Below are 25,582 nucleotides of genomic sequence, written 5' to 3'. Positions count from 1 at the left end.
TCACGTTATGGGTATGCTTGTAATCGTTAACAAGTTTTAGTGGTGGCTGCATCACGTTATGGGTATGCTTGTAATCGTTAACAAGTTTTAGTGGTGGCTGCATCACGTTATGGGTATGCTTGTAATTGTTAACAAGTTTTAGTGGTGGCTGCATCACGTTATGGGTATGCTTGTAATCGTTAACAAGTTTTAGTGGTGGCTGCATCACGTTATGGGTATGCTTGTAATCGTTAACACGTTTTAGTGGTGGCTGCATCACAAGTTTTAGTGGTTATTATGGGTATGCTTGTAATCGTTAACAAGTTTTAGTGGTGGCTGCATCACGTTATGGGTATGCTTGTAATCGTTAACAAGTTTTAGTGGTGGCTGCATCACGTTATGGGTATGCTTGTAATCGTTGACAAGTTTTAGTGGTGGCTGCTTCACGTTATGGGTATGCTTGTAATCGTTAACAAGTTTTAGTGGTGGCTGCATCACGTTATGGGTATGCTTGTAATCGTTAACAAGTTTTAGTGGTGGCTGCATCACGTTATGGGTATGCTTGTAATCGTTAACAAGTTTTAGTGGTGGCTGCATCACGTTATGGGTATGCTTGTAATCGTAAACAAGTTTTAGTGGTGGCTGCATCACGTTATGGGTATGCTTTTAATCGTTAACAAGTTTTAGTGGTGGCTGCATCACGTTATGGGTATGCTTGTAATCGTTAACAAGTTTTAGTGGTGGCTGCATCACGTTATGTGTATGCTTGTAATCGTTAACCAGTTTTAGTGGTGGCTGCTTCACGTTATGGGTATGCTTGTAATCGTTAACAAGTTTTAGTGGTGGCTGCATCACGTTATGGGTATGCTTGTAATCGTTAACAAGTTTTAGTGGTGGCTGCATCACGTTATGGGTATGCTTGTAATTGTTAACAAGTTTTAGTGGTGGCTGCATCACGTTATGGGTATGCTTGTAATCGTTAACAAGTTTTAGTGGTGGCTGCATCACGTTATGGGTATGCTTGTAATCGTTAACACGTTTTAGTGGTGGCTGCATCACGTTATGTGTATGCTTGTAATCGTTAACAAGTTTTAGTGGTGGCTGCATCACGTTATGGGTATGCTTGTAATCGTTAACAAGTTTTAGTGGTGGCTGCATCACGTTATGGGTATGCTTGTAATCGTTGACAAGTTTTAGTGGTGGCTGCTTCACGTTATGGGTATGCTTGTAATCGTTAACAAGTTTTAGTGGTGGCTGCATCACGTTATGGGTATGCTTGTAATCGTTAACAAGTTTTAGTGGTGGCTGCATCACGTTATGGGTATGCTTGTAATCGTTAACAAGTTTTAGTGGTGGCTGCATCACGTTATGGGTATGCTTGTAATCGTAAACAAGTTTTAGTGGTGGCTGCATCACGTTATGGCTATGCTTTTAATCGTTAACAAGTTTTAGTGGTGGCTGCATCACGTTATGGGTATGCTTGTAATCGTTAACAAGTTTTAGTGGTGGCTGCATCACGTTATGGGTATGCTTGTAATCGTTAACAAGTTTTAGTGGTGGCTGCATCACGTTATGGGTTAACAAGTTTTAGTGGTGGCTGCTTCACGTTATGGGTATGCTTGTAATCGTTAACAAGTTTTAGTGGTGGCTGCATCACGTTATGGGTATGCTTGTAATCGTTAACAAGTTTTAAAAGAAACAAAGATCTTTGAGAAAAGCAGAGAAAAACTCCTGCAAATGGTTGTGTGGCAATGATCATGAAGAATTTTGAAAATAAATACAGGCAAATGTTGTACAATCCAAGTGTGGAAAGCTCTAGGAGCCTTACCCATAAACACTCACAGCAGTAATCTAAGCCAAAAGATGCTTCCACACAGCATTGACTCAGGGCTGTGAATATGTAAGTGAGATATTTCTGTATCTCATTTTCAATAGATTTGCTAACATGAAATAAAGAAATAAAACATATTTTCACTTTGACATTCTGAGGAATTGTGTGTGGATGGATGGGAAATAAAACTAAATGCAATCAATGTGGAATAAAGGCTGTAACACAACACAATGTGGAACAAAGGCTGTAACACAACACAATGTGGAATAAAGGCTGTAACACAACACAATGTGGAATAAAGGCTGTAACACAACACAATGTGGAATAAAGGCTGTAACACAACACAATGTGGAATAAAGGCTGTAACACAACACAATGTGGAATAAAGGCTGTAACACAACACAATGTGGAATAAAGGCTGTAACACAACACAATATGGAATAAAGGCTGTAACACAACACAATGTGGAATAAAGGCTGTAACACAACACAATGTGGAATAAAGGCTGTAACACAACACAATATGGAATAAAGGCTGTAACACAACACAATGTGGAATAAAGGCTAGAACACAACACAATGTGGAATAAAGGCTGTAACACAACACAATGTGGAATAAAGGCTATAACACAACACAATGTGGAATAAAGGCTATAACACAACACAATGTGGAATAAAAGCTGTAACACAACACAATGTGGAATAAAGGCTGTAACACAACACAATATGGAATAAAGGCTGTAACACTACACAATGTGGAATAAAGGCTATGACAACACAATGTGGAATAAAAGCTGTAACACAACACAATGTGGAATAAAGGCTGTAACACAACACAATGTTGACTAAAGACTTTAACACAACACAATGTGGAATAAAGGCTATGACACAACACAATAAAGGCTATGACACAACACAATGTGGAATACAGGCTGTAACAAAATGTGGAATAGGTCAAGGGGGTATGATCACTTTCTGAAGGCAAAGTAACTTTCCAAGCACTGCTACCATTGGATACCAGTTGTTAGGGTACCTGTTACATCTAATGCTAGGTTGTGTTACCTGTAAGATGTCTCCTGTGAGGTTCTTTAGGCCTTTGGGCTGCAGGATGGCCAGGTGAAGGAAGTTACATCCCGACTTGTCCTTTATGTTGACGTTGGCACCTGAAGACACACACACACACAGACAGACACGTAGACACACACACAGACAGACACACACACACAGACAGACAGGTAGACACACACACAGACAGACACGTAGACACACACACAGACACACACACACACACACAGACAGACACGTAGACACACAGACAGACACACACAGACAGACACGTAGACACACACACACACACACACACACAAAAAGACACAACACACAGACAGACACGGAGACACACACACACACAGACAGACACGCAGACACACACACACACACACACAGACAGACACAGACAGACATGCAGACACACACACAGACAGACATGCAGACACACACACACACACAGACAGACACGTAGACACACACACACAGACAGACAAGCAGACACAGACACAGACAGACACGTAGACACACACACACACACAGACAGACACACACTCCACAACCTGAGTTCATTCCACAAATGTGTTGCATTTGAATTCCGTTATTGATTGAGTCTAAAAGCTGACCTTTGGACAACAGAAGAGCCACAGATCTCCAGGCTCCACAGTTAGTAGCCAGCAGCAGGGGAGAAAGACCCTTACAGTCTATGTAGTCAATGTCTGCACCCTGTCAACACAACATGCAATACAAGTTAAGTTCTATGCCTTATATGGTGCACTATTGTTTTGTAGGGAATCGGATGCCATTTGGACACACAGTCTATTAGGATTCAGAAGCACATTATGCGAGACGGTTTCTGGGCTATTTTTTTTTTTTTTAACCTTTATTTAACCAGGTATGCCAGTTGAGAACAAGTTCTCATTTGCAACTGTGACCTGGCCAAGATAAAGCAAAGTAGCGTGACACAAACAACATTGTAGAGTTACACATGGAATAAACAAACGTACAGTCATTAACACAATAGAGAAGTCTATATACAGTGCAACCAAATGAGGTAAGATAAGGGAGTTAAGGCAGTAAATAGGCCGTAGTGGTGAAATAATTACAATATAGCAATTAAACACTGGAGTGACAGATGTGCAGAAGATGAATGTGCAAGTAGAGATACTGCGGTGCAAAGGAGCAAAACAAATATATAACAATATGGGGGTGAGGTAGTTGGGTGGGCTATTTACAGATGGGCTATGTACAGGTGTAATGATCTGTAAGCTGCTCTGCCAGCTGATGCTTAAAGTTAGTGAGGGAGATATGAGTCTCCAGCTTCAGTGATTTTTGTAATTCGTTTCAGTCATTGGCAGCAGAGAATTGGAAGGAAAGGCGGCCAAAGGAGGAGTTGATTTTGGGGGTGACCAGTGAAATATACCTACTGGAGCACGTACTATGGGTGTGTGCTGCTATGGTGACCAGTTAGCTGAGATAAGGCGGGGCTTTACCTAGCAAAGACTTATAGATGACCTGGAGCCAGTGGGTTTGGTGACGAATTTGAGTGAGGCCAGCCAACGAGAGCATTCAGGTCGCAGTAGTGGATAGAAAATGTGGCTTGGTGACAAAATGGATGGCACTGTGATAGACTGCATCCAATTTGTGATGCTAGACGGGTGGGCAGGTGCGGGCAGCGAGCGATTAAAGAGAATGCATTTAGTTTTAAGAGCAGTTGGAGGCCACAGAAGGAGAGATGTATCATCTGGAGGTTAGTTAGCACAGTGTCCAAAGAAGAGTCAGAGGTATACAGAATGGTGTCTTTCTGTGTAGAGGTAGATCAGAGAGTCATCAGCAGCAAGAGCGACATCGTTGATATATACAGAGAAAGGAGTCAGCCCGAGAATTGAACCCTGTGGTACCCCCATAGAGACTGTCAGAGGTCCGGACAACAGGCCCTCCGATTTGACACACTGAACTCTCTCTGTGAAGTAGTTGGTGAACCAGGCGACGCAGTCATTTGAGAAATCAGGGCTGTTGAGTCTGCCGATAATAATGAGGTGACTGACAAGAGTTGAAAGCCTTGGCTGGGTTGATGAAAACGGCTGCACAGTATTGTCTTTTATCGATGGCGGTTATGATATCGTTTAGGACATTGAGTGTGGCTGAGGTGCAGCCATGACCAGCTCTGAAACCAGATTGCATAGCAGAGTAGATACGATGGGATTTGGTCGGTAATCTGTTTGTTAACTTCGCTTTCGAAGACCATAGAAAGGCAGGGTAGGATAGATATAGGTCTGTAGCAGTTTAGGTCTCGAGTGTCCCCCCCTTTCGAAGAGGGGGATGACCGCGGCAGGTTTACAATCTTTGGGGATCTCAGACAATACGAAAGAGAGGTTGAACAGGCTAGTAATAGGGGTTGCAACTATTGTAGCGGATAGTTTTAGAAAGAGAGTGTCCAGATTGTCTAGCTCAGGTGATTTGTAGGTGTCCAGATTTTGCAGCTCTTTCAGAAAATCAACTGACTGGATTTGGGTGAAGGAGAGATGGGGAAGGATTGGGCAAGTTGCGGTGGGGGTGCAGAGCTGTTGACCCGGATAGGGGTAGCCAGGTGGAAAGCATGGTCAGCTGAAGAAAAATGCATATTGAAATTCTCAATTATTGTAGAATTATCGGTGGTGACAGTGTTTTCTAGCCTCAGTGCAGTGGGCAGCTGGGAGAAGGTGCTCTTATTTTACATGGGACTTTACTATATTACTGTAGTGTTAACCCTTTGAAATGAGGTACATCGCCAACTCTGATGTGTGTGTGTGTGTTTCTGTGTGTGTGTGCGTGCGTAGGTTTGTGCATGTGTGTGTGTACTGTATTTACCTTTGAAATGAGGTACTCCGCCAACTCCTTGTGATCGAATATGGTTGACCTGGATAAAAAGAATCACACCAAAGTGGGTTCAGAAAGTATTCGCTACCCCTTTACTTTTCCCACGTTTTGTTGTGTTTACCGACCTGTTGTTGTTTTGTCACTGGCCAACACACACACACACACACACACACACACACACACACACACACACACACACACACACACACACACATTACGATTTTTTTAAATCACACACACACTTGGCAAGTCAGTTAAGAACAAATTATTATTTTCAATGACGTCCTAAGAACAGTGGGTTAACTGCCTGTTACAGGGCAGAACGTCAGATTTGTGCCTTGTCAGATTTGTACCTTGTAATGTTTCCAAAAAAAAATAATGTTGAAATGGAATTATTTATTACGATTTTTTATTAAATCACATGAATGATAACCTCATCTCTGTACATATCTTACACACACAAAATATATGTAAGTTTGAAATGATTTTTTTTTTCTACCTTTATTTAACTTGGCAAGTCAGTTAAGAACAAATTATTATTTTCAATGACGTCCTAAGAACAGTGGGTTAACTGCCTGTTACAGGGCAGAACGTCAGATTTGTGCCTTGTCAGATTTGTACCTTGTCAGCTCTGGGGTTTGAACTTGCAACCTTCCGGTTACTAGTCCAATACTCTAACCACTAAGCTACCCTGCCACCCAATGAGTCAATAAGTATCCTTTTGTTATGGCCAAAAAAATAAGTTTAGGAGTAAACATGTTCTTAACAAACCACATAATAAGATGCATGGACTCACTCTTTGTGTGTGATAATAGTATTAAACACAATGTATGAATGATAACCTCATCTCTGTACATATCTTACACACACAAAATATATGTAAGTTCCTGCAGCCGAGCGGTGGATTTCAAACACAGATTCAACCACAAAGACAAGGGAGGTTTTCCAATACCTCACAACTAAAGACAAATACAGTATTGGTAGATGGGTAAAAATAAACACACATTAAATCTCCCTTTGATTGATGATATTAATTAGGCTTTGGATGGTGTATCAATACACCCATCACTACAAAGATACAGGCCTCCTTCCAGTTACTGAAGAGGAAGGAAAACGCTCAGGTCAATGGTAATTTTAAAATGCTTATAGAGTTTATCGGCTGAGATAGGAGAAAACTGAGGCTGGATCAACAACATTATATTTACTCCACAACACCTGAACGACAAAATGAAAAGGAGGAAGCCTGTACAGAATACAAAATGTTCCAAATGTTCCATGTTTTTAAGCATAGTGGTGACTGTACTTCACTTTGCTATTCATATTTTTGACCACATTTATTTTTCACTTCACTACATTCCCAATGAAAATAATGTACTTTTTACTCCATACATTTACCTGGAAAGCTAGAGTACTCGTTACATTTTGAATGTTTAACAGGACAGGAAAATGGTCCAATTCAAGAGAAGATCTTTGGTCATCTACTGCCTCTGATCTATGGGACTCACTAAACAGAGAACATCCCTGGTCATCCCTACTGCCTCTGATCTGTAGGACTCACTAAACAGAGAACATCTCTGGTCATCTCTACTGCCTCTGATCTGTAGGACTCACTAAACAGAGAACATCTCTGGTCATCTCTACTGCCTCTGATCTGTAGGACTCATCTGGAGGACTCAAACAGAGAACTATCTGGTCATCCCTACTGCCTCTGATCTGGAGGACTCACTAAACAGAGAACAAATCCCAGAGAGGACTCATCCCTGGTCATCCCTACTGCCTCTGATCTGGAGGACTCACTACACAGAGAACATATCTGGTCATCCCTACTGCCTCTGATCTGTAGGACTCACTAAACAGAGAACATCCCTGGTCATCCCTACTGCCTCTGATCTGGAGGACTCACTACACAGAGAACATCCCTGGTCATCCCTACTGCCTCTGATCTGGAGGACTCACTAAACAGAGAACATATCTGGTCATCCCTACTGCCTCTGATCTGGAGGACTCACTAAACAGAGAACATCTCTGGTCATCCCTACTGCCTCTGATCTGGAGGACTCACTAAACAGAGAACATCTCTGGTCATCCCTACTGCCTCTGATCTATCGGACAATAGGGATGTTACAAAATAAACACAAATGCTTCATTTGTAAATGATATCTAAGTGTTGGAGCGTGCCCCTGGCTATCTGTAAATAAAAATCAATAAAGATATTGTGCCATCTGGTTTGCCTAATGTGAGGAATTTGAAATGATTTATACTTTTACTTTGATATTTCAGCAATTAAATATACTTTTGATATTTAAGTATATTTAAAAAAAACTAATTATTTTAGACTTTTACTCAAGTAGTATTTTACTGTGTGAATTTCACTTTTATTTGAGTCATTTTCTATTAAGGTATCTTTACTTTTACACAAGTATGGCAGTTTTATTTTTCTTCCCACTACTGAGTATGGACTAGAGTTGGGTATTTTTCTTCCCACTACTGACTGTTTGGGATACTCGAGGACTAGAGTTGGGTATTTTTCTTCCCACTACTGACTGTTTGGGTTTGAGGATTTTTCTTCCCACTACTGACTGTTTGGGGACTAGAGTTGGGTAAGACTGGCCCTACCATTTGCCCTATATAGACAGCACAGGAGGTTGGTGGCAACTGGAGGACGGACTCTGGTTTGAAAAGGTATCAAATACATCAAGATGGTTTTCACAGGTTTGATGCCACTGCATTTCACTACAAGACTTCATGGTTTTGTTGTTGCTCTGACATGAACTGTCAACTTGAGACCTTCTTTCCAAATCATGTCCGATCAATTGAATTTACCACAGGTGGCTGTTAAATTTAGGTGGATATGAAAATTTGGAAGATTGATGGAAACAAGATGAACTCAGCAAAGTCTGAATATGATGCAAATAAGGTTTTCTGTTTGATTTTTTATACATTTGCAAAATGTATTGTGAATTGTCATTATGGGTATTGTGATGTCATTATGGGGTATTGTGATGTCATTATGGGGTATTGTGATGTCATTATGGATGTCATTATGGGGTATTGTAATGTCATTTGTGAAGTCATTATGGGGGTCATTATGGGTATTGTGATGTCATTATGGGTATTGTGATGTCATTATGGGGTATTGTAATGTCATTATGGGTATTGTGATGTCATTATGGGGTATTGTGATGTCATTATGGGGTATTGTGATGTCATTTATTGTGATGTCATTATGGGTATTGTGAATGTCATTATGGGTATTGTGATGTCATTATGGGTATTGTGAAGTCATTATGGGTATTGTGATGTCATTATGGGTATTGTGAAGTCATTATTATGATGTCATTATGGGGTATTGTGATGTCATTATGGGTATTGTGAAGTCATTATGGGTATTGTGATGTCATTATGGGGGTATTATGGGTATTGATGTCATTATGGGGTATTGTGATGTCATTATGGGTATTGTGAATGTCATGTCATTATGGGTATTGTGATGTCATTATGGGTATTGTGATGTCATTATGGGTATTGTGAAGTCATTATGGGTATTGTGATGTCATTATGGGGTATTGTGATATTGTGATGTCATTATGGGTATTGTGAAGTCATTATGGGTCATTGTGATGTCATTATGGGGTTGTGATGTCATTTGTATTGATGTCATTATGGGTATTGTGATGTCATTATGGGTATTGTGAAGTCATTATGGGTATTGTGATGTCATTATGGGTATTGTGACGTCATTATGGGGTATTGCGATGTCATTATGGGGTATTGTGATGTCATTATGGGGTATTGTGATGTCATCATGGGGTATTGTGTGTAGATTGCTGAGGATTTATTTTTCAAATCCATTTTAGAATAAGGCTGCAATGTAACAAAATCTGGAAAAGTCAAAGGGTCTGCGTACTTTCATTATGGGGTATTGTGATGTCATTATGGGTATTGTGAAGTCATTATGGGGTATTGTGATGTCAGTCATTATGGGTATTTCACCATACTGCCTAATGGCCCAAATGGCACCCTATTCCCTACATAGTGCACTACATTTGAACAGAGCCCATATTATTCATTATGGGTATTGTGAAGTCAATGGGTATTGTGAAGTCATTATGGGTATTGTGATGTCATTATGGGGTATTGTGATGTCATTATGGGGTATTGTGATGTCATTATGGGTAGATCCCATTATGGGTATTGTGATGTCACTGGTCAAAAATGGGGTGCGATGTCTATGTCATTATGGGGTATTGTGATGTCATCATGGGGTAAGAAATTTATTTTTCAAATCCATTTTAGAATAAGGCTGCAATGTCAAAATTTCAAGGGTCTGCGTACTTTCCGAAAGCACTTTATTTCACCATACTGCCTAATCCACTGATTTCATATTATTCCAAAGAGCACCCTATAGATCCCTATGGTCACTGGTCAAAAATCTTCACTGACTTCTTTTGTACACTGATCTGCACTTATCTTCACTGATTTGTACAGATCTGCACTTATCTTTACTGATTTGTACAGATCTGAACTGATCTGCACTGATCTGGATTGATCTGCACTGATCTGCACTGATCTGCACTGATCTGCATTGATCTGCACTGATCTGCATTGATCTGCATTGATCTGCACTGATCTGCATTGATCTGCACTGATCTGCACTGATCTGCACTGATCTGCATTGATCTGCATTGATCTGCATTGATCTGCACTGATCTGCATTGATCTGCATTGATCTGCACTGATCTGCACTGATCTGCACTGATCTGCACTGTTCCACACTGATCTGCATTGATCTGCACTGATCTGCACTGATCTGCACTGATCTGCACGGATATGTAGACCTCGGCTGGTAGAATTTTTAGATTCTACCGATTCTATATCTTGTTGTATGAACTACACTACTGAATTATTTAGATATTTTTCTTCATTTGGATCTGAATTGAAGTCATGAAAATAATGAGGTTCAGATTTTCCCATTGACCTGTTATTAGTAAGACGTGCGTACACACAATATATCTAAATAGCTAAAAGGTTTTTTAAAAATAAATTAAAAAGCGTGTTCCTTTTAAGTTGTGTCAGGGTCTGTTTCTTTTCTTATTCCACAGCTGTCAGGGTGGATGTGAGACTGAGGTATATCCTTACGATCACAAATATGATTAAAAACCAGTCATCCCAGGCTTTCTATACCTACAGTATCATTCCCTTTTGCTTTATGAGGGTAGTTAAGTTATGATGTAGGTTTTAGCCAGGTGTAGCCAAGCCATGTTCCTCTTTACACAGCACACACTGCTGTTGGATAGTTACCGTGGTTACTGGTGATGGAGACAAAGGACTAGAAACATCGGGCTCTGGTCAAAGGCGGCGCACTATATAGGGACTAGGCTGTAGTTTGGGACGCGGGCAAGGTCCAAGTTGTGAGGTCACGTCTCTTATCTATCTTTCTCTACAAATATTATTCAAGCTATATTCCTCCCAGTTCTTACAATATGACCGATATGTTCCATTTTCAAATAGAAGCAACCGTCACCGAGCAACCGTTACCCTGACTCCTGGAACATGTTTGGTTCTGTCACGCCGTAGAATAGAACGATGATTTGTTATTGTGATGGATCGGTTCGCGACTTTAACCTTCAAAGGAATTCATGGATAAACCAACGATTGGATGAACAAATGAATCAATGAATGAACAAACTCTCCCACCTGTGTAGAGGTGTCTGGCAGGCTCCATCAGACAGGTTAATGATGCTGTCCACTCTACTGTAAGAAGACAGCATCAGTTTAACTGCCTCTGTAGCTCCCTGGGAACAGGCAAAATGTAGAGCTGTGGACCGGTCCACCTGGAGCACAGTACAATATAAACACAGTGAGAACACACACACACACACGCACACGCACGCACGCACACACACACACACACACGCACGCACACGCACGCACGCACACACACACGCAAGAATTTCACCTGTTGTATTCGGCCCATGTGACTAATACAATTTCATTAGATTTGTTGAAGACTATTAAGAAACGGTGTGTGTGTGACCCTGATTTAGACCACTGCAGTAAGTACAGGTCACTGCAGTAAAATGGGTCATAAGAATGCATGGCAGGAACCGAGCAGAGATATCTCCACTCAGCTCCACACCACATGCCCTTCGGGAACAGTAAGTAAAGGTCACTGCAGTAAGTAGAGATCAGTGCAGTAAGTAAAGGTCAGTGCAGTAAGTACAGGTCAGTGCAGTAAGTACAGGTCACTGCAGTAAGTACAGGTCAGTACAGTAAGTGCAGGTCAGTGCAGTAAGTACAGGTCAGTACAGTAAGTAGAGGTCAGTGCAGTAAGTAGAGGTCAATGCATTAAGTACAGGTCACTGCAGTAAGTACAGATCAGTACAGTAAGTAGAGGTCAGTACAGTAAGTAGAGGTCAATGCAGTAAGTAGAGATCAGTGCAGTAAGTAGAGATCAGTGCAGTAAGTAGAGGTCACTGCAGTAAGTAGAGATCAGTGCAGTAAGTAGAGGTCACTGCAGTAAGTGGAGATCAGTGCAGTAAGTAGAGGTCAGTACAGTAAGTAGTGATCAGTGAAGTACATGCAGGTCAGTGCAGTAAGTAGAGGTCATCACAGTAAGTAGAGGTCGTCACAGTAAGTACAGGTCAGTGCAGTAAGTACAGGTCAGTACAGTAAGTACAGGTCGTCACAGTAAGTACAGGTCGTCACAGTAAGTAGAGGTCGTCACAGTAAGTAGAGGTCGTCACAGTAAGTCCAGGTCAGTACAGTAAGTGGAGGTCAGTACAGCAAGTGCAGGTCAGTGCAGTAAGTAGCGATCAGTGCAGTAAGTAGAGGTCATCACAGTAAGTAGAGGTCGTCACAGTAAGTCCAGGTCAGTACAGTAAGTAGAGGTCGTCACAGTAAGTAGAGGTCATCACAGTAAGTAGAGGTCATCACAGTAAGTAGAGGTCGTCACAGTAAGTGCAGGTCAGTACAGTAAGTAGAGGTCGTCACAGTAAGTGAAGGTCAGTACAGTAAGTACAGGTCGTCACAGTAAGTAGAGGTCATCACAGTAAGTAGAGGTCATCACAGTAAGTGAAGGTCAGTACAGTAAGTACAGGTCATCACAGTAAGTAGAGGTCATCACAGTAAGTAGAGGTCGTCACAGTAAGTGCAGGTCAGTACAGTAAGTAGAGGTCGTCACAGTAAGTGCAGGTCAGTACAGTAAGTCGAGGTCGTCACAGTAAGTCGAGGTCGTCACAGTAAGTAGAGGTCGTCACAGTAAGTAGAGGTCGTCACAGTAAGTAGAGGTTGTCACAGTAAGTAGATGTCGTCACAGTAAGTAGAGGTCGTCACAGTAAGTAGAGGTCGTCACAGTAAGTAGAGGTCGTCACATTCGGGAAGTAATCCTACAGATGGTGGAACCCTTCCCAGACTCTGCTACACCGGCAGAGTGGGAGTAGAGATTATACATCCTAAAATGGATATTATTTTCCTGGAAGATCCTGAGGAGATCTTTATTTAACCTTGTGATCTTCTGGTGCAGTCCAATGAGCCCCTCATCTAAATGAACGAATAAATGAATTTCCTAGACTGTAAAGTAAAAGATAGAAACAAGTGAAACTGATGTGATTGTCTGTGTGGTCGCTGTACATTGGAAACCTGTATAATAATTGACTGTACTTAGACAATTACATTAGGCTACGCTATGCTTATTCAAATAATGGTGGCTGAATCTATGGAATCTATGGAATCTATGGAATTGCATACAGAAGATATAGCGATTTGTAGGATCTCTGTTTCTGAACCAATCATATGATCCCATATGTTGATGTACCTGTTTCTGAACCAATCGTATGATCCCATATGTTACCTGTGTCTGAACCAATCATATGATCCCTTATGTTGATGTACCTGATTCTGAACCAATCGTATGATCCCATATGTTGAAGTACCTGATTCTGAACCAATCGTATGATCCCATATGTTGATGTACCTGTTTCTGAACCAATCATATGATCCCATATGTTGAAGTACCTGATTCTGAACCAATCGTATGATCCCATATGTTGATGTACCTGTTTCTGAACCAATCATATGATCCCATATGTTGATGTACCTGATTCTGAACCAATCATATGATCCCATATGTTGATGTACCTGTTTCTGAACCAATCATATGATCCCTACCTGTTGCTGATCAATCTTAGCTCCTTTTTGGATGCAGAACTTAATGACGTCCACATTTCCTCCCCTGACCGCCATGTGCAGAGGACTACTGCAGGACTCATCCAGGAAGTTAATGTGTTCTTCTATGGAATGACCCATCTCCTCTCCTGGACAGCACACAAACACAGGAGTGTTACATTTCATACCCAGCATCTGAAAGTCAGTGGATGTGTGTACACTGCGTTTGAAACTAAACTCACACACAAAGAGTGGATCTCAATAGTAGGGTTGTTGCGGTGACCGGGAGTCATGAGTCATGAGTCTTATGCACTCTGGACTTGCGTTGGTAGTACCCAACTCGCTAACGATCCTCAGGTCCTAATGGCCTGGTACTCAGGGCTCTACTGTCCCTCCATCAGGTCCTAACGGCCTGGTACTCAGGGCTCTATTGTCCATCCATCAGGTCCTAACGGCCTGGTACTCAGGGCTCTATTGTCTCTCCATCAGGTCCTAATGGCCTGGTACTCAGGGCTCTATTGTCCCTCCATCAGGTCCTAATGGCCTGGTACTCAGGGCTCTACTGTCCCTCCATCAGCTCCTTATGGCCTGGTACTCAGGGCTCTATTGTCCCTCCATCACGTCCTAATGGCCTGGTACTCAGGGCTCTACTGTCCCTCCATCAGGTCCTTATGGCCTGGTACTCAGGGCTCTACTGTCCCTCCATCAGGTCCTTATGGCCTGGTACTCAGGGCTCTACTGTCTCTCCATCAGGTCCTTATGGCCTGGTACTCAGGGCTCTACTGTCCCTCCATCAGGTCCTAATGGCCTGGTACTCAGGGCTCTATTGTCCCTCCATCACGTCCTAATGGCCTGGTACTCAGGGCTCTACTGTCCCTCCATCAGGTCCTTATGGCCTGGTACTCAGGGCTCTACTGTCCCTCCATCAAGGTCCTAATGGCCTGGTACTCAGGGCTCTATTGTCCCTCCATCAGGTCCTTATGTCCTGGTACTCAGGGCTCTACTGTCCCTCTAGCCACTCTGACATCAACGCAAATGCATTGAAAATCACATCAAAAACACATCACCAAAACAGAATCAGGCTTTTAAAACTCACCTCACTGTGATTGGTCAATTCGAAGAAAGAAGTTCAACAACAGAAGCTAAGTGTAAAACATGGTCATTGTGGATGTTGTTTCAAAGCATAACACAATGAAATGGACTGTGCTTTCTAAGGGGATGACTAATTCAAAACACATATTAGACCGTATATATGATATATATAAACACTACTGTTCAAAAGTTTGAGGTCACTTAGAAATGTCCTTGTTTTTGAAAGAAAAGCCCATTAGAATAACATCAAATTGATCAGAAATACAGTGTAGACATTGTTAATGTTGTAAATGACTGTTGTAGCTGGAAAATTGTATTTCATAAAATATTTTATGGCATATATTTACATAAGTGTATAGAGGCCCATTATCAGCAACCATCACTACTGTGTTCCAATGGGACGTTGTGTTAGCTAATCCAAGTTTATCATTTTAAAAGGCTAATTGATCATTAGAAATACCTTTTGCAATTATGTTAGCACAGCTGAAAACTGTTGTCCTGATTAAAGAAGCAATAAAACTGGCCTTTAGACTAGTTGAGTATCTGGAGCATCAGCCTTTGTGGGTTCGACTACAGGATCAAAATGGCCAGAAACAAAGAACTTTCTCCTGAAACTCGTCAATCGATTCTTGTTCTGAGAAATGAAGGCTATTCCATGTGAGAAATTGCCAAGAAACTGAAGATCTCGTACAACGTTGTGTACTACTCCCTCACAGAACTGGCTCTAACCAGAATAGAAAGAGGAGTGGGAGGCCCCGGTGCACAACTGAGCAAGAGGACAAGTACATTAGAATGTCTAGTTTGAGAAACAGATGCATCACAAGTCCTCAACTGGCAGCTTCATTAAAAACTACCCGCAAAACACCAGTCTCAAAGTCAACAGTGAAGAGAGGCAACTCCGGGATACTGGCCTTCTAGGCAGAGTTCCTCTGTCCAGTCTCAACGTCAACAGTGAAGAGAGGCAAGTCCGGGATACTGGCCTTCTAGGCAGAGTTCCTCTGTCCAGTCTCAACGTCAACAGTGAAGAGAGGCAACTCCGGGATGCTGGCCTTCTCGGCAGAGTTCCTCTGTCCTTTGCCCATCTTAATCTTTTAGTTTAATTGGCCAGTCTGAGATATGGCTTTTTCAAATCAAGTTCGCTTTGTCGGCAGCATGTGCTGCACCAGAATCACATGTTCTCATCTGTTCTATCACGGTTTGAACGTTGTGCAGTATATCCAGGCCATAAACAGTATGAAAGTATATAACTAGGCACATCTAGGGGCTTTAATAATGGAATAATCATTTTGGCTTTTTGGGCTTGGTGCTAATTAAATGTTTTTAACGTAGGGCTCATTAAATGTTGTTAACGTAGGGCTCATTAAATGTTGTTAACGTAGGGCTCATTAAATGTTGTTAACGTAGGGCTCATGAAATGTTGTTAACGTAGGGATCATTAAATGTTGTTAACGTAGGGCTCATTAAATGTTGTTAACGTAGGGATCATTAAATGTTGTTAACGTCCTTCTCTTGGTTCTTCTCTTGAGACCAGACTCTACATGGAAAGCTGTTCTGTTGAGGCCAGACTCTACATGGAAAGCTGTTCTGTTGAGGCCAGACACTTAATGAAATCTGTTCTGTTGAGGCCAGACACTTAATGAAATCTGTTCTGTTGAGACCAGACACTACATGAAAAGCTGTTCTGTTGAGGCCAGACACTACATGAAAAGCTGTTCTGTTGAGACCAGACACTTAATGAAAAGCTGTTCTGTTGAGGCCAGACACTACATGAAAAGCTGTTCTGTTGAGACCAGACACTTAATGAAAAGCTGTTCAGTTGAGGCCAGACACTACATGGAAAGCTGTTCAGTTGAGGCCAGACACTTCATGAAAGCTGTTCTGTTGAGACCAGACACTTAATGAAAAGCTGTTCTGTTGAGGCCAGACACTTCATGAAAGCTGTTCTGTTGAGACCAGACACTTAATGAAAAGCTGTTCTGTTGAGGCCAGACTCTACATGAAAAGCTGTTCTGTTGAGGCCAGACACTACATGAAAAGCTGTTCTGTTGAGGCCAGACACTACATGAAAAGCTGTTCTGTTGAGACCAGACACTTAATGAAAAGCTGTTCAGTTGAGGCCAGACACTACATGGAAAGCTGTTCAGTTGAGGCCAGACACTTCATGAAAGCTGTTCTGTTGAGACCAGACACTTAATGAAAAGCTGTTCTGTTGAGGCCAGACACTTCATGAAAGCTGTTCTGTTGAGACCAGACACTTAATGAAAAGCTGTTCTGTTGAGGCCAGACTCTACATGGAAAGCTGTTCTGTTGAGGCCAGACACTTAATGAAAAGCTGTTCTCTTGAGGCCAGACTCTACATGGAAAGCTGTTCTGTTGAGGCCAGACACTTAATGAAATCTGTTCTGTTGAGACCAGACACTTAATGAAAAGCTGTTCAGTTGAGGCCAGACACTACATGAAAAGCTGTTCAGTTGAGGCCAGACACTACATGGAAAGCTGTTCTGTTTACAGTAGATACACTAAGTTGCATTTCAAGTTAATAACTTTGTTTCCTTTCAGTTTAATGGAAACTAGGATGACAAGTGGAGGAACATCTGAGTCTTCTAACTCAACTCATTCCCCCTTAGTCATGCCATCTGTGGACATCTGGCTAGGCCTGGCCTTAAGAATGTGAATTCTCATTTGGTCCAAATCTGACAACGACAGAACCTTCAAAAATATTTAGCTGTTGGAATAAACACATCCAGTGTCCTGTTATGACGATGAGTAAACAGGTTGGGTAAACAGTGAATCCGTGACGTGGTCTCTGGTTGACCATTCTGACACAAAATGGCCACCGTGTGTGTATAAGTCAGTGCAAAGATGGACAGCGTTGATGGGGGTGTGGGGGGGCCACAAAAAAGTCTGACTTCATCAAGGGGGGCTGCAGTGGCTCACGGATCTGCACACCTACATCCATACCCACACATGTCGTCATAGATGGCTTTTCAGGGTCCTAAACAACAACAAAAATGTCCCCCACCTTGAAAGCAAAACATTCTAGCGGTCCCCCTTCTTGACAGCGGAGAGAAACGCTTTTTTTTAAAGGTTGTAGAGTTAAAGGGTAGGGAGCATGAGTTTTATGAGTTAAAGGGTAGGGAGCATGATTTTTATGAGTTAAAGGGTAGGGAGCATGAGTTTTATGAGTTAAAGGGTAGGGAGCATGAGTTTTATGAGTTAAAGGGTAGGGAGCATGAGTTTTATGAGTTAAAGGGTAGGGAGCATGAGTTTTATGAGTTAAAGGGTAGGGAGCATGAGTTTTATGAGTTAAAGGGTAGGGAGCATGAGTTTTATGAGTTAAAGGGTAGGGAGCATGAGTTTTACTCACCAAAGTAACAACACAGTGTAGTCAAAGACTTAGTAACTTAGTTCTAGTTATGATCTGGTTACCTCAAACTATTAACCTATTTAATAACATATATCCAGATATCTTCGGAACTACCCACAATGCACTGCTTCTCGACGTCATATGGAGAATCTGTGCTATGTAGCTGGTTCCAGCTGGATAACGTTAGATACTAGCCATGTTAGCATATAATTACATTCCAAACCAAGTGTTTTAGATGCTGGTGAGCTAAAATGTATATCCTCGAAGAAGACACCATAGAGCTAAATTCATTCAAACCTGCATCTGCACCTGCATCTCCTCTGTGTTTAGCAGCTGTAGTGGTATACATTGATACAATATCAAAGTATGTAGATACCCCTTCAAATTAGAAGTTTTGTATATTTCAGCCACACCCGTTGCTGACCAGTGTATAAAAAAAAATTGAGCACACAGCCATGCAATCTCCATTGACAAACATTGCAGTAGAATGGAAGAGCTCAGTGACTTTCAAAGTTGCAGCGTCATAGGATGCCACTTTTCATCAGATTGTCAAATCTCTGCCCTGCTAGAACTGCCCCAGTCAACTGTAAGTGTTGTTATTGTGAAGTAGAAACGTCTAGGGGCAACAACGGCTTAGCCACGAAGTGGTAGGCCACATAAGTTCACAAAATGTCACTGTCGAATGCAGGAGCGCATTGCACATAAAAATCCCCTGTCCTTGATTGCAACACTCACTACCGTGTTCCAAACTGCCTCTGGAAGCAACGTCAGTCAGCACAACAGCTGTTCGTCAGGAGCTTCATGAAATGGGTTTCCATGGCCAAGCAGCCGCACACAAGTCTAAGATCACCATGCACAATGCCAAGCTACGGCTGGAGTGGTGTAAAGCTCGCCTCCATTGGACTCCGGAGCAGTGGAAATTCTCTGGAGTGATCAATTACGCTTCACCATCTGGCATTCAGACGGATAAATCTGGGTTTGGCGGATGTAGAGATGCGTAGTGTCAAGTGTGAAGTTTGGTGGAGGAGGAATAATGGTCTGGGGCTTTTTTTCATGGTTTGGGCTAGGCCCCTTAGTTCCAGTGAAAGGAACTTGTAATGCTACAGAATACAATGACATTCCAGATGATTCTGTGCTACCAGCTTTGTGGCAATAGTTTGGGAAGGCCCTTTCCTATTTCAGCATGACAATGCCCCCATGCACAAAGAGAGGTCCATACAGAAATGTTTTGTTGAGATTGGTGTGGAAGAACTTGACTGGCCTGCACAGAGCCTTGACCTTAACTCTATCGAACACCTTTGGGATGAATTGGAACGCTGACTGTGAGCCAGGCCTAATCGCCCAACATCATTGCCTGACCTCACTAATGCTCTTGAGGCTGAATAGAATCAAGTCCTCCACAGCAATGTTCCAATGTTCCAACATCTAGTGGAAAGCCTTCCCAGAAGAGTGGAAGCTGTTATAGCAGCAATGTTCCAACATCTAGTGGAAAGCCTTCCCAGAAGAATGGCGGCTGTTGTAGCAGCAAAGGGGAGACCAACTCCATATTAATGCCTATGATTTTGGAATGAGATGTTATTTTGATCATGTAGTCTATGCAGTATATACTGAGTGTTCAAAATGTAATACTTCCAGATCAACTGTAATATGAATACCATTGTAAAGCACAATTTCTCCCCTTTCCAGCAAAATCTATGGTGAAACCTTGATGCTGCCCGTCTCTACATGACTGAAGGCGGCAATGGAACTCCGTCGGGTCTTTTTAAAAACCTACTGAGTGAGAGTGAAAGGAGGAGATATGTTGTGCGGGGAAACAGCTTTTATTCACACGATTTGTCCAACTCATAACCTCTAAAATGTCAATAAAACACGATAAAGTGTTTCTAGAATGTGTCATTACATACCCATTTGAAGGTTCGTGTGGAATTTGAATCAAGTTATTTCAGGCAGCGCTGAAGTTATCTTCAGAAGTAAACAGCGACTGTAACGGCTTTAGAGATTAATGATGGCTTGCAGTGATTACGTGACAAATGAACTATTGATTGAATTAACTATTGATGAACTCACAAGTAATTAACTTTACACTCCCCATTACACTCAGCATTGATCATTTCTTGTTTTTAATCTGAGAGAGAGGCGCTAGGTGGATAGAGACTGTATGGTATTAGATGAGTTGCGTAATGCGTAAATTACGTCGTGGCACGTCCAGCGTCAGAGAAGTCATTTTGTTAAACTTTTCTCCGATACTATTGGTCCATTATCAATCAACGCTTGAATAGAAACGTAATTTACATCCCGGGTTTTTATGCCAACACAGTCACTACAGTCCCATTAGATTTCATTGCAGCCTCATTTGAATGCTGCGGTTTTGCAGACCCTGGGAAAATTTTTGATTGACAGAGGAAGGGCTTAGCGTTGGTTCTTTCCAAACAGGGAGGGGCTAACACCCCTACGGACTACCAGCTATCCTCATGTACTTTGTTTCCCCTCAGACTTTTGGTGTGCATTACGCCCCTGGATACCCAGTCAGATTTCCTGAGCTAGACAATCTGGACCCTCTCTTTCTAAAACTATCCGCCACAATTGTTGCAAGCCCTATTACTAGCCTGTTCAACCTCTCTTTTGTATCGCCTAAGATCCCCCAAGATTGGGAAAGCTGCCGCATTCATCCCCCTCTTCAAAGGGAGAGGACACTCTTGACCCAAACTGCTACAGACCTATATCTATCCTACCCTGTTGCCTTAAAAAGGTCTTTGAAAGCCAAGTCAACAAACAGATTACCGACCATTTCGAATCCCACCGTACCTTCTCCGCTATGCAATCTGGTTTCAGAGCTGGTCATGGGTGCACCTCAGCCACGCTCAAGGTCCTAAATGATATCTTAACCGCCATCGATAAGAAAGATTACTGTGCAGCCGTATTCATTGATCTGGCCAAGGCTTTCGACTCCGTCAATCACCACATCCTCATCGGCAGACTCGACAGCCTTGGCTTCTCTGATAGAGTTCAGTGTGTCAAATTGGAGGGTCTGCTGTCCGGACCTCTGGCAGTCTCTATGGGGGTGCCAGAGGGTTCAATTCTTGGACCGACTCTCTTCTCTGTATACATCAATTATGTCGCTCTTGCTGCTGGTGAGTCTCTGATCCACCTCTACGCAGACGACACCATTCTGTATACTTCTGGCCCTTCTTTGGACACTGTGTTCACAACCCTCACAACCCTCCAGGGAAGCTTCAATGCCATACAACTCTCCTTCCGTGGCCTCCAATTGCTCTTAAATACAAGTAAAACTAAATGCATGCTCTTCAACCGATCGCTGCCTGCACCTGCCCGCCTGTCCAACATCACTACTCTGGACGGCTCTGACTTAGAATACGTCGACAACTACAAATACCTAGGTGTCTGGTTAGACTGTAAACTCTCCTTCCAGACCCACATCAAACATCTCCAATCCAAAGTTAAATCTAGAATTGGCTTCCTATTTCGCAACAAAGCATCCTTCACTCATGCTGCCAAACATAGCCTTGTAAAACTGACCATCCTACCAATCCTCGACTTTGGCGATGTCATTTCCAAAATAGCCTCCAATACCCTACTCAACAAATTGAATGCAGTCTATCACAGTGCAATCCGTTTTGTCACCAAAGCCCCATATACTACCCACCATTGCGACCTGTACGCTCTCGTTGGCTGGCCCTCGCTTCATACTCGTCACCAAACCCACTGGCTCCATGTCATCTACAAGACCCTGCTAGGTAAAGTCCCCCCTTATCTCAGCTCGCTGGTCACCATAGCATCACCCACCCGAAGCACACGCTCCAGCAGGTATATCTCTCTGGTCACCCCCAAAACCAATTCTTTCTTTGGCTGCCTCTCCTTCCAGTTCTCTGCTGCCAATGACTGGAACGAACTACAAAAATCTCTGAAATTGGAAGCACTTATCTCCCTCACTAGCTTTAAGCACCAGCTGTCAGAGTAGCTCACAGATTACTGCACCTGTCCATAGCCCACCTATAATTTAGGCCAAACAACTACCTCTTTCCCTACTGTATTTATTTTAATTATTTATTTATTTTGCTCCTTTGCACCCCATTATTTTTATTTCTACTTTGCACATTCTTCCACTGCAAAACTACCATTCCAGTATTTTACTTGCTATATTGTATTTACTTTGCCACCATGGCCTTTTTTTGCCTTTACCTCCCTTATCTCACCTCATTTGTTCACATCGTATATAGACTTGTTTATACTGTATTATTGGCTGTATGTTTGTTTTACTCCATGTGTAACTCTGTGTCGTTGTATCTGTCGAACTGCTTTGCTTTATCTTGGCCAGGTCGCAATTGTAAATGAGAACTTGTTCTCAACTTGCCTACCTGGTTAAATAAAGGTGTTCTCAACAAGCCTACCTGGTTAAATAAAGGTGTTCTCAACTAGCCTACCTGGTTAAATAAAGGTGTTCTCAACTAGCCTACCTGGTTAAATAAAGGTGTTCTTAACTAGCCTACCTGGTTAAATAAAGGTGAAATAAAACAATTAAAAGGTCAAATCAAGATAAAATAGATGAAAAAGATGGTAACTATACAATGGTAATAGTGGGGAGGGGGGAGGGGACACAAACATTTTACAGATACTTTATGATTATCAGTTAACAGGACCCATAGAAAACGGAAAAGTAAATGCAGTCCTTTATTGTTGTCATGGTAAAGACGTACCAGCTTTGAGGATGACCTCCATGGCTTTCTTAGCGCCTGCGAAGGCAGCTGTGTGGATGGCGAAGTGGCCTAGCTTGTTCTGACTACATAGCCGTGCCCCGTGCTTCAGCTACAGGACAGAGAACACGTACAGAGATGCTTTAGGAGGAAGAGGCAGTGATTTGGACAGAGAACACGTACAGAGATGCTTTAGGAGGAAGAGGCAGTGATTTGGACAGAGAACACATACAGAGATGCTTTAGGAGGAAGAGGCAGTGATTTGGACAGAGAACACGTACAGAGATGCTTTAGGAGGAAGAGGCAGTGATTTGGACAGAGAACACGTACAGAGATGCTTTAGGAGGAAGAGGCAGTGATTTGGACAGAGAACACGTACAGAGATGCTTTAGGAGGAAGAGGCAGTGATTTGGACAGAGAACACATACAGAGATGCTTTAGGAGGAAGAGGCAGTGATTTGGACAGAGAACACATACAGAGATGCTTTAGGAGGAAGAGGCAGTGATTTGGACAGAGAACACGTACAGAGATGCTTTAGGAGGAAGAGGCAGTGATTTGGACAGAGAACACGTACAGAGATGCTTTAGGAGGAAGAGGCAGTGATTTGGACAGAGAACACATACAGAGATGCTTTAGGAGGAAGAGGCAGTGATTTGGACAGAGAACACATACAGAGATGCTTTAGGAGGAAGAGGCAGTGATTTGGACAGAGAACACATACAGAGATGCTTTAGGAGGAAGAGGCAGTGATTTGGACAGAGAACACATACAGAGATGCTTTAGGAGGAAGAGGAAGACAGAGAACACATACAGAGATGCTTTGATTTGGACAGAGAACACATACAGAGATGCTTTAGGAGGAAGAGGCAGTGATTTGGACAGAGAACACATACAGAGATGCTTTAGGAGGAAGAGGCAGTGATTTGGACAGAGAACACATACAGAGATGCTTTAGGAGGAAGAGGCAGTGATTTGGACAGAGAACACATACAGAGATGCTTTAGGAGGAAGAGGCAGTGATTTGGACAGAGAACACATACAGAGATGCTTTAGGAGGAAGAGGCAGTGATTTGGACAGAGAACACATACAGAGATGCTTTAGGAGGAAGAGGCAGTGATTTGGACAGAGAACACATACAGAGATGCTTTAGGAGGAAGAGGCAGTGATTTGGACAGAGAACACATACAGAGATGCTTTAGGAGGAAGAGGCAGTGATTTGGACAGAGAACACGTACAGAGAGGCATTAGGAGAAGAGGCAGTGATTTGCAATAGCATTGATAGTCTTGTCATGCAATTTAATATACAATTGTCAATTGTAGAACTGTTTCTTTCTCGGGAAAAGCTATTTCCTTTTATTATCTACTGGTAAATAAATAAATAAAAGAAAGATTGGTCATCAGGAAAAGATCACCTCTATAATGAAAGCGGGCCGTACATGCTAACATTACACAATGTTTAACATTCCCATGCAGCCATTATTATCTCATTATCAAATCAATGCTACAAGTACATTCCCTTCAACTAGTCAACAAGAAACAAGTATAGCTTCTTGGCAAAAATGCAATTTCTCAAGCAAGACTGTAGCTATGACTGTCTGGGAGTGGTCTGAGTGGGGAGGGGGAAACTGAAAGCAAGCTGTTATTGGCAGAGAGGTTTGGAACACTCTTTCTTATTGGTCTATTAGCTAATGTATGGGCTGGTGATGTCACCAGGCAGCCAAAAACTCCATTCCACAAAAAACAGGGTGACATTTCGTCATTTTCACAATTTCATAGTATTTTTCCAACCTCATAGTGTGGATGAATAAATATAAAGGCTTTTATATATATATATATAAAACACAGGAAATTAAAATGTTTGACTGCACTGGGCCTTTAAGTGTTAGTTCAAGTTTAAGCATCAGCCAATTGAAATTGTCAACGTAGTTGCGCGTGATGAAAGGCTACATGTTAGCTGTTCCCATTACATAACCTGGCACATTTAGCCCCGATGCTAACCTCACCGTGTGGCACTGATTATTTCCATTAACAAATTCAGTATCAGCCTATAAAGTTCAAGGCTTACTTCTTTTCTCCTTCATTTGTTCTTTTCAAAGTGTAATAATAACTAGGCTTTACACAAGGAGTAACGGGTACCGAGTCAATGTGCTGGGGTTGAAGGAAATGAGGAAAGGAATCGAGGATGGATGAATCGAGAAAGAGTCTAGCACTCACCTGTCAACTAGCTCGCATGTGCTAAACACATGAGGCTGAGTAATGCTGAGTTACACTGTCGGAGGCTGAGTTATACTGAGTTACACTGAGTTACACTGAGTTATTCTGAGTTATTCTGAGTTACACTGTCGGAGGCTGAGTAATGCTGAGTTAAACTGTCGGAGGCTGAGTTATACTGAGTTAAACTGTCGGAGGCTGAGTTATACTGAGTTACACTGTCGGAGGCTGAGTTATACTGAGTTACACTGAGTTATACTGAGTTATACTGAGTTATACTGAGTTATACTGTCGGAGGCTGAGTTATACTGAGTTAT

At 42.2% G+C, this 25,582-nt stretch overlaps 1 protein-coding gene across 1 annotated transcript in view; it reads right to left on the bottom strand.

The window, feature by feature from the left end:
- LOC124039450 (transient receptor potential cation channel subfamily A member 1-like) overlaps positions 1 to 25,582 on the bottom strand; it is a 102,663-nt gene that overhangs the window by 48,335 nt on the left and 28,746 nt on the right. Inside the window, exons 6-11 of the mRNA XM_046355419.1 lie at positions 23,056 to 23,164; positions 13,885 to 14,030; positions 11,413 to 11,549; positions 5,707 to 5,755; positions 3,483 to 3,582; positions 2,872 to 2,972 (exon numbers count right to left, since the gene is read on the bottom strand). Coding sequence (XP_046211375.1) covers positions 2,872 to 2,972; positions 3,483 to 3,582; positions 5,707 to 5,755; positions 11,413 to 11,549; positions 13,885 to 14,030; positions 23,056 to 23,164 — 642 coding nt within the window. The remainder of the gene's footprint in view (positions 1 to 2,871; positions 2,973 to 3,482; positions 3,583 to 5,706; positions 5,756 to 11,412; positions 11,550 to 13,884; positions 14,031 to 23,055; positions 23,165 to 25,582) is intronic.

This window comes from Oncorhynchus gorbuscha, linkage group LG07, assembly GCF_021184085.1.
Source record: "Oncorhynchus gorbuscha isolate QuinsamMale2020 ecotype Even-year linkage group LG07, OgorEven_v1.0, whole genome shotgun sequence".
Lineage (NCBI taxonomy): Eukaryota > Metazoa > Chordata > Actinopteri > Salmoniformes > Salmonidae > Oncorhynchus > Oncorhynchus gorbuscha.
The sequence above is the reverse complement of the archived record's forward strand: the minus strand, read 5'-3'. Positions and strand labels throughout refer to the sequence as shown.